Consider the following 13528-nt stretch of genomic DNA (forward strand, 5'->3'; position numbering starts at 1 on the left):
CATTCGTATTATTATCAACAGAACAGGCGCTACTACAGGTGTCTTACAAATTCCACATCGTTGGAAACCGGTTGTGCACAATGTTGGTGACTATATTCAAAGACAAAAACTTGGTATTTTCAGGAATGATTGAGCTGGCGGTGTATTTCAAGTATTTCTGCCCCAGCCCTGGCTATAGGGCTGTAACTTTCTGAAAATACCATGCCTTGCCTTCAATCTTCGAGGTGAACCGAACCATTGCTTCGGTCACTCGCCTGCCACTGCTAATTCTATATTAGCTACCAGTTTGTTTAACACTCTTTGCTTCCTTAAGAGGCTTTCCACCTCCAGCTCAGTCACTTTCTATGCCGAGCTGATGAGTTTTAATAAGCACGAAACTGCAGTCCTCGGCGCTGGAATGACCGAGCTGGCAGTGCATTTCAAGTAGTAAAACTTGGTGCCATGCATCACTTTTGCATTCATTAGACGTAAACAGATAGTTGCCACTATTAAAGTTCCAATCCTTATATCTCTTATTCATTGGATTGGGGAATAAACGAAACATTTTCTGATTCATCAAATTTTTCAGAAAACAATTCAATATCAAACATTTAACAAGATTTAGAAAAATAACTGTTTGTGCTGTAATTTGTAGATATGCTCCTAACAATATTTTGTGTGGGGGAGGGGCGGGTGGAGGGTGAGTCACTTTAACTCAAAATAACTGTAAATAATCTTACGTAAGTTAAACGAAGCATACAATTACCGAAGATAAGTTAGTATGCGGAAAACAAACCTCCATAATGAGTTTGAGCCCGTTGGAATCTGTGATGCGGCATTCTTGCTTAGCCTCCCGAAGTAGATTGACGAACCACGTACAAGGAATCCAGAAAGTGTTGAACTCGGTCGAGGGAACGGAGTTCAGCATCTCCAACTCTAATTTTGTCATGAAGCCTGAAATCATACAAAATGGCGATTCAGCTTTAGCTTTATAAAATGCAGCGTATGTGTGTCTGTGGTGCGACGTCTTGATTAATCGGTTACACTTATCTATACAACTGAAATCTGGGCGTGTCTGTCTGTGTTATACTATCTCCTCCGAAGGTCAAATGTTTCCCTGATCGATCCATGTATACTGTAGGATGCAGTACATCTGGAAGATGCCATTCCGTCTTTTTTGATCCTTCTAAACCATGTGTGCCTGAAAAGTATACCATTGAAATCCTCAACTGTCCTCCGGGTTGGCGCCAAATTTGGAGACATCTAGAGATCTAGATGAGTGATCTAGATGAGTGATCTGAAGATTTTTTCACCGCTATCAGCGAAAAATAAGCAAAGAAGTCACTTTTTGCTGTTATTCAAATATACTTGAAAAACCAACTCTGAATTTCTTCCGTCGAACACGAATGCTTCGCACTGGTCAGCTATTACTAGCTGCGTAACCCGGCTTTGCACGCGCTACTTCGAAAACAAAAGTTACGTCAAATGACGTGTGTTCAACAATCAGGCTTAAACAAAAAAAGAAAAAAAAATCAGTAAGATTTTGCGGCAGATTGCGGAAAAATAACCAAAAAAGGAAACATTTTTAATTCCTCGATTACAGGAAACGCCTTTAAAACAAAAGCCAGAATTTTATTTGTTAATATTCGAGAAAAAATGACAACAATCTTTCATTTTATGATTTTCTTCACGCTACAAATTTTAATAAAAGCATTGTTACGGAAAGTTGAGATGAAGCACTGAATGATTAGTTGAATGGAGGAAAGCCTTCGAAAAATGGAGATTTTATGTCGAAATCTTTGTATTATAATTAATAGTTTTTAATTCGCAGCTCTAGCGTTCGAATACGCTACCTTGCAGTGATTTATAAAACTGCCGAAAAAACTAAAACATTGCCACATTGCGTTCCACGTGTGTCTGTTGGCGTAAACACAGGCAGTTTGTTCTGAGTATTTATCAACGCAATCGATGTGTCTTAGATTGCTTTCTGCTACAGAAATTGTTTCGTCCCTTAATATTATTCTCGGGCTTTTTTCCTTATTTCCTTCTAAAAAGTGAGTGGATTGAGAAATGGTGAATGCGTTAACACAAGAAAACTCTGGATTAACAAACTTGGATAACGTTATACCAGGTAAAAAATTTTATTGTTTTGTGCGAATTTGTTAGAATATGTTTTTTTTTTTAATCTTAAATTAATTTAACTAACCATATTTTACAGCAGCATTTAGTTGGAATAGACAGTATGTAAAAGATTTTTTTGAATATATTATCGTAGAACGAAATGAAAATGTTTAACCGAGAAAGAATTTACTTTATTGCTTTTATTCTCAGCTGAAAGGTTTCGCCAAATTTGTTTAGGGTTATAGTTTTAGTATTGTGCGAGCAAAGTATCCTTGGCGAGATTCCGCATGTTGGTTAAACTATTTTAAATTTTTCTCAAGAGTGGAATAAAATGGTAGAAAGATTACAGAATTCGATAAGTAAAAAGAAATAACGGTAGATCAAACTGAAAAAAAAAAAACTACCACCATGTATCCGTGAGAATTTTGTTGATGATTTGCATAGCATGACATAATTAAATTATAACTCAGAAATTAGAAACATCGAAACAGAAAAATTTTAAATTAACCGATTCGGGAGTTATAGAAATAACTCAGCTACAAATGCAAAACAATAAGCGCTAGCCAAGCAAGGCAAAGAAGTATCATCTTCTTTTGATAATAATTCGTAATGTCATATTAACTTTTCTAGCATTAATTGTTATTCTTGTCAGGCCACAATTATTATTTAGTTTTATCAAGAATTGATAAATATCAAATTCAACATCGTGGAAATGGCTGCTTAGAACTACGAACTGCTTAATTTGTATTAATTTCCAACGTTTAGTAATGCTTCTTGAATTCTTATTTCTTTATACGTGGGCCAGAATATCAACAAGACTTTGAACATTAATTTAAAAAGAATAAAGCGAAAAAATTATCCATACGGACAAATTTTGCTAGGCTTATTAGCATTTTCTTCGTTACCACGTGCGTTTGTTTTACCTTTTTCGTCCGCCATTAGAAAGTGGCTACAGTGCCCCCTATAGTTCGTTGGAGTTGTGAATTGATATCCCGGCTAATTATTGTCGGAGGATTATGCAAAATAGCCAAACCTAAAGACGAGAAAATTACGAATCTATCGATACTGTCTGACCATCGATTATATGGAAAGGTTAATATCCGGTTTATAGGCGGAAATAGACGCATCTATTTTTTTGCAGGAGTGGTAGTTTATTCGTTACAGTTGTGCGCTTTTGCCTATTTAGACGCAGTTTTGTACAAATGACAGTTCGTTCACGGCAATCATTTTCTAAATCTAAACTACATTCTTACTACAAAAATTAACCGATATATTTCTTACAACATAATTTTGAGCTTACCATTTTGATTCTACATTTCCTGACGAAATGAAAACATTGTATTTTCTTTTTGGTGTTTCCATAAATACTCTGTTTGTTTCCACTCTTTTTCAACTTAAAGAATGCAATAAATTAATTAGGCACTGGTGACATTATAAAATGAGTGCATCAAGATCCCATCGCTATATTTCTTTTTCCCTGCTAGATTCATTCAAATGGAATCGTCTTAACTTGGCCGATTTCCAAATTAAGACAATCGCTGGTCAAACAGTACCTGATTCGATGGTCAGTTCACCAGCTTTCGGAAGAAGAAACTTGGACATATATACATAGCTACATACATCGATACATACGCTCAGTTTTTAATTATAGACAGTGGCTCCCAAAAGTGTTCGTACACCTACGACTTTCAATGAAATAGGCCCCTATCCATTTATTAAAATTAATTTTTTCGGAACAGGTATTTAATTATAAGATCTATGATTAATTTTTAACAAATCTGCGTATAAAGTATTAATGAAACATGAAACATTGAAACTTATTTTTTTAAAAATCAAAAACCAAAAAGTGCCGGAAATATTGTCTCACAAAAGTCTTCGTACACTTTAAAAAATGTCTTGTAGTGTTGAATAATCTAACTTTTTATTAAGTTATTATTTCGTAGAATATCATTCAACATCCACAATAGCTCCTGAACGTCTGCGAATATATTTCAATATTTTCTTCTTTTTTTGTGTGTAATTTCTGAGTAAGTGTTCAACCACACTTCGAGTCTTTAGAGTTTCTAGCTCCCTCTTCGTTTCAAAACCGTGTTTTCGTAATCTAGTCTCCAGATATCTCTAAATAAGTTACATTAGGTTCAAATCTGGAGATTGAGGGGATATTTTTCAAACTTTAGGACAATTTTGTAGAAACTAGACGCAAACGTTGAAAACCGTATGCTTCTTATCGTTATCTTGATAAAAAACAAAGTTGCTTCCAATAACCAAATTTTGGACTAATAGTTTAAAATTGGTTTTTAAAAAATTTAAATGAACAGCGTGATTCAATATTTCATCAAAATATTCCAAACTACCGAGTGCTGATGCTGATATGCACCCTCTGACTAGAACACCTTCACCGTCCTGATTAACTGATCCAACTTAGTTCTTAAGATTAAGTTCCTCATTTTCTCTTCTGTTTACAATTGTACAAAAATGTAACCAAAAATGTTGAATTTATTTTCACCTGTAAGTAAGACATAATTACAAAACGTTTCGAGCTTATTTATCATTGATTTTGCGATGAAAAGCGTATGCTTTCTGTTTTTCGCACGAACAAAGAAATTTCTGCGGAAAGAAATCCCATTTTATCCAGCTAATCAGAGAACTTGGGGGAAAAGTTTTAGGTAAAAACTAAAACGCAAAATTTTTCATTAAATTCGCAGAAACTTTTACAGCACTCAAATGTGTATTTTTCATAACAGTTTTAACTAAATCTCCGATCACGCTTTGTTAACTTTGCCGGTTGGCCTTTTCTAAATAACATTGTTTTTGGTCCGAGTCTTTTCTTAAAGCATTTTATCAAGCACTTTACTATGGAATGATAAAAATTAACTAATTTAAAGACATTCAAAGTAATTTATCGCAACTGTGAGGAAAAAATTCAAATTTTGAATGGTGTTTGTTGTGTTTTACGAATGGCAGCCATTTTAAAGTAATAAACAAAATACTAGGGAATAAATAAATGAAAAATAAGAGCCAAATGACTTTAAAGGGTCAACACAATGCAAAAGTAATAAAAAAAATGGCATATGATAATTTTAATCATGAATTTATTCGAAAATATTTGCGTGTACGATGACTTTTGTGGCATGTTTTTTCTCTGTCTCTTCGTTTTTTGACCCATTTCAAAAAGAAAATCCGTCAATATTTTGAAAAAAACTATTGGGTTTTATTTAGAATGATTACAGGAATGATGTGAAAAAATATTGTACTTCATATTCGAATTCAGTTTCGCGTTATTTTGGTTTTACTAAAAAAATTCAAAGTGTATGAACACTTTTGAGAGACACTGTAAGATTTCTCAAAGGTGATTTTTGTGGAAACGCCATAATTTCCTTAATATTTAGCCAAACTTCCTAAGTGAGGTATCATTTTAAAGATTTTTCCCCCGCTTTCAGCAAAAAATAAACCAACATTTCATATTCTGACTGTTGTTTTAAATAAATTACAAACTGGATCGATTTGCTCGGTTTAGTTGCAAAACTCCTCTTGCATTATTGCGGGAGAAAGCTGAATAGCTCATTCGGTGGAATGTTACTCGAACGGTACAGGGTTCGCGTCCCTGGTTGTATAGCACTTTTAAAGCTATCATCTTGCGTACAACACCGTAGGCGTTAAAATTAAAGCAACGAAATGCTGACCCCCCTTTTCATACCAATGTGGCTTTTTTAAATCAAGCATTTTGCGCGTTGCCCTGGAGCGTAAACGTAATAACATCTGTGGGGATATAACTATGAAAACGTATGCATTTAAAGTCATAATCTCAATGGGGTCGTTTTCAAAATTTTAAAAGCTTTTTTTTCTGAAAGAGCATGTTTAAAAACATAGGATCTGACCATTTTTGATAAATTTGTTCACGTTTAATATTTTTAAAAAATTACTTAAATCGGTATGCTTTCATTGTTCAAATTTCTTGCCAATGACATCACAAATGGTGAAATGCCATTCAGTGTTGCCATTCGCAGTGCAAAATATTTAATTCGCATCTTTACTCACGTATATTGGCAACGATATGGTTGGTAGCAGCGTAGAGCGCAATTTTAATTCGCTGCTTGATTATCATAACGTGAAAACGTAGTAGAAAGATGCGGCAAAGTGCATCATTATTGACGTCGTAAAGACCACGCCTTGTTTGAAAAATCGGACATTTAAAAAAATATTAATTAAAAAAAACTGTTGGGAAATTGAAAGTATATTTTCTAGGTACATGATTTTTTTTGCTCATTCTATCTATTTCAATAATTATAAGTATTACTTTTGACTGAAGAAAACCACCCCATTGAGGCAGTGAGGAGCAAAGGGATGTAAGTGACAAAATTAAATATTTGGAGATAACCAGTACAAATGGCAGGTGGACCTCTTCTACGTCTTGGGGCAAGAGATGGTACTACTGTTTGACCACGGATTGTATGGAATTGGCGAACATCCAGTTAAGGCGATTCCATCTGAATGAGGGGAAAAATAAAAAAATTATGCGCGTATTCCGCTCATTTGAATGTGATTCTGCTTAATTTAGAGGCTAACATACATCTGCAAAATCTGACATCCCTGAAAACTAATAGATGATTCCATTTCCGCGTGTAAACCGGATGTTTGCCTTTACATACAATCCATGGTTAGACAGTAGTAGCTCTGTTAAGTGATACTATATAGCATGATTTAGAAAAAAAATTCAACGAAAGCCTACTTAGGGCCTTATCTTTAAACACGTTTTATTCAAAACTTGAAAATGTCCACTTACATCTCTTCGCTTCTCACTGCCTCAATTAGTTCATGAGTTGTTGATTCCGGTAACTTTTGACCAGGCAAATATGTTAATTTTTACAGAAATATAAAAGTTTTGATTTTAACGAACTACTTACCAGCTTCAACGAGGTGATCCCGTGTTGGGAATCGTCTTTTGACTGCCATGCTAATGGAGCGCAGTACCAAGACTAATGCCACGTTCAAATAACGCATCAGGGTCCTACGAAGAACTCGACTTGTCTCGTCGTAACCTGGGACATAGAGCGACAGACTGTTCATCAACCTTTGAAAAGGGGGGAAAAGGGAATTTTGTCTTAAGTTAACTTTTGTGACTAACTTAAACAGTGGTTTTGTGCTCACACGCGTTTTTCGTTTCTTGTTTATTATGACTCATAACTATGATATTTAACGAAATAAAATTACTTCAGGAATTAGGATATGATGTTTGATCAAATCTGCGGAGTTTAAAAGTAACGTGAGCAGATCATGAAATTTGTCCCTTTAACCAGTGGTGCTCAACCTACTGCTCGCGAAGCTGACTCGTGTGACCCGCCGCTTTTCTCCAAGTTACGAAACGAAAATCGCGATTAGTCACTGTGTTGCAAAATTGGAGTCAAATGTCCAGAAATTGGCTTCTGGAAATAAGACTCAAAGTTCGACTTAACAACAAAAGTACCAAGCAATGACAAAAATTTTAAAGTTAGTAATTTTGTTTCCGTTTCCATAGTTTTGGTTTTCTTGCGATCATTAGGAAAAAATTATTTTTTTCATTTTTATATGCGTTTTGGCCCGCGAGAATTATATTAATATGAGGTTTAAAGAAAAGGTTCGGCATCACTGCCTTACCCTCGCTCCCCCCCCCCCACTTCCTATTTTAACAGCTGACTGGATAATACACATAATGGACTGACTAGACTTATTTAGAGAGCGCTTACATTGTCCAAAAGCAAGGCAATACGCACCCCTAAAGAACCAGCTCTTCAGCATTTCTTCGATGCAGGGAAGAATTGATTGTTTTGGAAGTCACACACACACAGTTCCGTAGAGGCAAAGCTACCCACTTGTAGATAGTTTTTAAATTGTCTTTGTAAACAGAAATAACAAAATATCGAGCAGAAGAACTACATGTGCATTCCAAATAGAAGCACAGGGAAACCTCTAACTACGAAGTCAACTAACTACTCAAAGTCTACAAAGTAACTACTCAAAGTTGTGCTGTCGGGGTGGTTCTAAACATTTTTGCCATTTGGGGGTCCCTTAATGTCGGGGACCCTAGGCCACAGCCTAGTTGACCTATTCAGTAATCAGGCCCTGAATCGAAGTCAGGAACCCCTCTTTCACTGCAGAAGTTATGGCTGAAAAAACATCTGACAAAAGTCAGAAATGACTAACCTGCGAATAAGCTAAAAAGCGTTTCATTGTTTATCAATTTCGTTAATGTAATAATTCAATTGTTTTATTTAAAAATAAAATTATTCAACAATTCGATCAAGATACAACACGTACTTGTCTGGCCAAGGAATGGCTGTGTACTGGTTCCACCATCTTGTGGCGATGAAGGACACATAGAAGCCGAGTACGAAACTCAGAGGAATGAGGTCCATAAATGTTGAGCACAAAAACACAATTCTTTCAAACACCCTAAAAAAATAAAATCATTACGGTTCTGAATTTAAAAGAAATATATCAGTAAAATTTTAGTTAAATATTTCAGAAATGATAATTTTTTTGGGGTCGAAAATCATTTCTGTACATTTTCTTATATTAGTGTATCTTAATACGTTCATTTCTTGCAGTTTGCGCCAATTTTTAGACTATTATGAAGCACACAATATTATGAAGTACACAATAAAAACTATTGGGCGATTTTGTACTTGATAACTTTGTTCTCCACATTTAGGATACGTACTCCCAATGCAATAATAAAGGTATTTTTGATTTGAAAAGCAAGAGGAGGAGGGGGGCGCAGTAATGCTGTTATTTCAGTTTAAAGTGCCAAAAGTAAGCAATCATAGTATTCCAAGACTAATATGAAGAATAATACTGTTAAAGGCAGAATCCTAGAGTTAGAGTCAAACTGTTAAAACGGAAAAACCAGCTTTTACGAGGGAAAATTTTAAGCTTCTCTTCTTTTGTTATGAACTAAGATCAAGAGAAGCAAAGGGATTCTATATTTTGCCATTTCTTTTATGTGTGTGCGTGTCGCCTGCAGGTGTTTCAGGGTTATGAAAGACATTTTTTTCAAAGCAGATCAGAGTAATTTTCTGAATTGAAAAAGTGGTCTATGCAACCTAGAACAAGAGTGTAAACAATGTTTTCAATTTCGTGTTTCTGTAAGCTGTTCAGAAAAAAAAATTGATTGCTTTTTTGTTTCGTGCAGTGCTTTCGTCAAGCCTGCACAAGGGAAATGTTGCATAATTACTTTTCACAAGCTCATGTTTTGCTCACCTCTTCTGGCCGTCACTCATGAGAAACCTATAGAGTACAGTTAGGAGACAGTATGCTCCAGCGAAAAACAGCATTTCCAGGTAAACCAGTTTCCAAATGCTTCCTTTCCACCGGAATAAGAGCCGGATGAATCCACCGGACGTGGATGAAGCTACGTCGTACTGGTAGCTTACTGTCATGCTGGCCGGACTGTCAGCCACAATTAGCGTGACGTTATCATCGTCATCTCCTCTGGGAGTAGTTTGTGGTGAACAAGAGCCATGAAATGTATGGGTGCAATAGTTCTGAAAAATAGTTTAAAAGGCATGTGTACCAATAAACGCATAATGTGTCTAAAAATTCTGGTTTAAAATAATGTGTGAATAAGGATAGGAAAACAATTAATTAAAATTAATATTTTAACAACTTTCCTGAAATAGTAACTGCAGCCTTTGACTTTATATAAAATAAGAAATAAAAAGTGTCTTCTTTCTAAATTGATTTTAAACTGAGTTTTTCCCCCAGGGGATCTAAAACATTTTCTTGCAATGTTCCGCTAGTTTTTCCCAGATGGAAAATTTAAGGGGGTTTCAGTTTGAATATCGCTAAATTTTCGTTTAAAGACTCTTCAATTTCCGTTGGTAGAAGAAATCAGTAATTTAGACCCTCTATCCGAACATTCTCTAATGTGAACACCGATATTCTGAACACATTTTGATAGCTCCGGCAAAACACCATAGACTTAACATAAGCTGACCTCTCTGTACTCTGAACACCCTCTAATATGAACGCTATTTTTAACTCTGTTCAATTATTACCTCTCTATATAATACTGAGCATGTTCACAATCGGTGCACGGGAAGGAAATCCTATTAATCAAATTGGAAAACCTGAAATACATCCACATTTTATCATAATAATTGAATGGAATTAAGAGGAAGATGGAGAGAGGAAGAAGAAATTATTTTCTTGGATATTACTGCATCATATTAAATCATTCATCTGTGCAATATGAGCCTGGCCTGAAGTTTCTGCTTCTGAACTATATTTCAACAATCCAACGATTGTATCCAATACTTTTAAAGCACCATTACCTTCAAGCAAAACGTGACTGAGAATCACCTGGCAACATTTTCACTTGGATAATAACACGTGCCTTGCATGAGAGTACACAATTCAAAAACAGGTTAAAAATTGCAAATTTTTTCCAGGTAATCTACCGATAGCTGTACTGTAATATTTTATTGTTGAATATTATGTAAAAATTTTTAAATTAAAAAAGAAAGTAAGAAATGCAAGAGTTTAGGTCCTGCTTAGTTGAATTAGAAATTGCGCTTGCCACCAATCAAAAATTCAGCATCTCTATCTCAGTAACTGGTACAGCTCACAAGACAAAGTACTGAACACAGTCCATTAACGCAGTAGAATACATATACATGCATTATCCAGTATCCCTCTATAACGAACACCCTCATAATCTAAGCACTGTTGTTCGGTCCAATGAGTCTTCAAAATAGAGAGAGAGTGCACTGTACTGCATTATGGAGACAACATCAGTTGAGTGGTCGGCGAGAACAAAGCTGGATGTTATTATTTTTTTAATTGGTTTTCCAGTGAAATAATGTTGGTTAGTTCATTAAAAAACAAATTTGGGGTTATCCTTTGAAAGAAAACTGTTATTACAGTGGAGAAACGTGGGATGTGACATTTTCTCGGCAGCTTTTTCAAATATAATTACGCTCTCAGAAGAAACGCTCTCCTGTAAAATTTGTATTTTGTAACATTCAATGTTGTTCCAGCCGACTATTCAAATGACGATAAAACAAAGGAACCAGTTACATAGTTTGAAGATCGTAACAGTAAGAACGAACGCCTCTTTTTTTAATCTCTTAAACAACATGTTTGACTTCTCTTTCACGTTCTTTCAAATTACTAAACAGTACTATTTAAAAACATTACTAAAAGATTTACTTTTGCATGGTCTCTTACTCATCATGAGGTTACACTTCTTTGGTGAACGATAATAATGGAAAAGATTAATGAAATTGTGATGTATTTTCAAAAACCAAAAGAAGCTAATAAAGGATGCTTATTTGACAATGCTTCAATGTTAATTATAAATCATCTTTACACCGGACTTTTCTTATTCCTTTTTATCCTTTTTATGAACTGGGCAATTTTTTTTAGATGTTAAAATGTAAATAGCAGTAAGAATAAAAAAAATAAATAGTTAAATGATGATCCATTATTAGCAGCAAAAAATAAGGCAGAGAAATCAAAAGACAAGATGCTAAATCACAGAGAGAAAATCATGGGCAGATTTGAGACTGAGGTTCTGTATGTTTTTTTTTTTTTAAGTTATAGCAGCTATTATTATTGAATCATTTCATCGTCAGGTGCGGGAAAATCAGACACTTCAATTTCCACAACATTTTATCATAGCTCTTAATATTTTAATTAAACAGGGTTAAGTAAATTTTTGCATTTTTAATCTTTATTGCATTTGATACAAAGATACTCCTGACACAGTCATATTTTTACTTAAGAATTTTGTTCTTTAAAATTTAATTTATTTGCATGCCTCACGTGAGGGACATCCCAAGTCAACGTCTTGTAAATTGCTTATGAATTAATTAATATTTGGTTAATTCCAGGAAAAAGGACACACACACATGACATTTAAATTTTAAAAATTAACATTCTGCCACTTGTCATATACCATTCTCTTCAGAAATAAATGAATTTCTTGAATCTTAACCTGTTTTTCCCAAATAGTTTGATGACTTTCAGAAAATCAAGTGCAAAATCAAGTTTTCCCTTTATGTTTTTACAGAGCAAAAAATCCTTGTTTTGTTGCATACTGTAATTTGAATAAATTTATTATGAGCAAATTCTATTTAGGTTAACTTTTATCTTTTGAATGTCCAGTTAAATTTTTTGGTAACTAATTTTAAATTTATTTTATTTCAACCATTAAATAGGTCCATTACTGTGGTGACAATTTGTTGTCCTTCCGTTACCGAAATACTACATCTCAATTAGTTCATCAAGAACCTATGGGGTATAGAAACAAACGTTTTTTTATGCAAAGCAGAATTTTGTCTCTTGTCAAAAAGGCATGGTTAAAATTTTAATACATATTTAATTTATATGGTTGTTAATGGTAACGGAAGGACAAAAAATACGGTAACGGAAGGACATTTATCTATAAGCTGATACAGGTTAATATTTAAAAAGCTAGTAGAAAACAATATATTGTTTAAAGTTAGTAGTCACATTTAAAACATATATAAGTAATATTTGAACAAAAATTATAAGTGCTTTTTTTTAAAAATAAACTTTTATTTGAATTTTTACAAAAATGTTTCTTGCTTTCATTTCTTCCATTGTATGTGATGAAAAGCATGAAAACCACATTAAAAAATTCCTAAGCATGTGAAAACCATTTTGGTATGACATCTTTGTTATAAGACAAGGCAATTCAAGCAGAAACATTTGCTTACAAACTTGAAATTTATATTGGAACAACACAATATTGAAACTGCTTTCAGATGTTTTGCTACAAGTCGCAGGAAAGAAATGTTGAGAGCACTGGTTTAACTGTTAAACGTATTACGAAGAGATCAATAAATTTAAAGAGTTTAACCTTTTTTTACATTCCCAAAGATGGAGTAATATCCATTCTCATCCTGACACACAAAATGTGCAATATTTGAACCCTGTAACAAGTTATGTTATTGAATATAGTAAGTACTTCAACAAATCGAAGAAAATTTCACTTCAAAGTCAACAGACAGGGCAGTTTTAAATAACGTTAAAAATGAAGATACAGCTGAATCAGAAACACCAAATCATAAAGAATATGAAAAACGATTCATTAACGTTTGCACAAGTTTTGTTAGTTCGCTGGAAGGGAAATAAATTAACAAAGGTCAATATTGGACAGGCACATCATATAGAAGATAAAATAACAGAAATAGAGCTTGCTTGAGAATGCATAATAATATGAGAATGATCCTTGTATTTCCTGAGAAAGAAGGTAAATGTTCTATAGAATCTGATAAAATTATTGGGTATTTAAAGAATTCAAAATTGTAACAGATGGCTCAGGTATTAGATATCATTGTTTCAGACTGCTGTATTAGCTGAATAAATGCTTTTTAGTTGAAATTTACAAAGTTTACTTGCTTTGGACTTCTTGTCCTTCCGTTAC

General features: G+C 34.1%; 1 protein-coding gene across 4 annotated transcripts in view; it reads right to left on the minus strand.

Moving 5' to 3' along the window:
- The window catches only part of LOC129234614 (bestrophin-2-like), a 77322-nt gene that overhangs the window by 34690 nt on the left and 29104 nt on the right, over positions 1 to 13528 (minus strand). For 3 of the 4 annotated variants that reach the window (XM_054868643.1, XM_054868644.1, XM_054868646.1), the window contains exons 2-5: positions 9337 to 9620; positions 8395 to 8529; positions 7005 to 7171; positions 776 to 933 (exon numbers count right to left, since the gene is read on the minus strand). In XM_054868643.1, the coding sequence (XP_054724618.1) occupies positions 776 to 933; positions 7005 to 7171; positions 8395 to 8529; positions 9337 to 9515 (639 nt within the window). In that variant the 5' untranslated portion in view covers positions 9516 to 9620. The remainder of the gene's footprint in view (positions 1 to 775; positions 934 to 7004; positions 7172 to 8394; positions 8530 to 9336; positions 9621 to 13528) is intronic. The other variant, XM_054868645.1, reaches the window with a different exon arrangement.

This window comes from Uloborus diversus, chromosome 1 (genome assembly GCF_026930045.1).
Source record: "Uloborus diversus isolate 005 chromosome 1, Udiv.v.3.1, whole genome shotgun sequence".
NCBI classification, from domain to species: Eukaryota; Metazoa; Arthropoda; class Arachnida; order Araneae; family Uloboridae; genus Uloborus; species Uloborus diversus.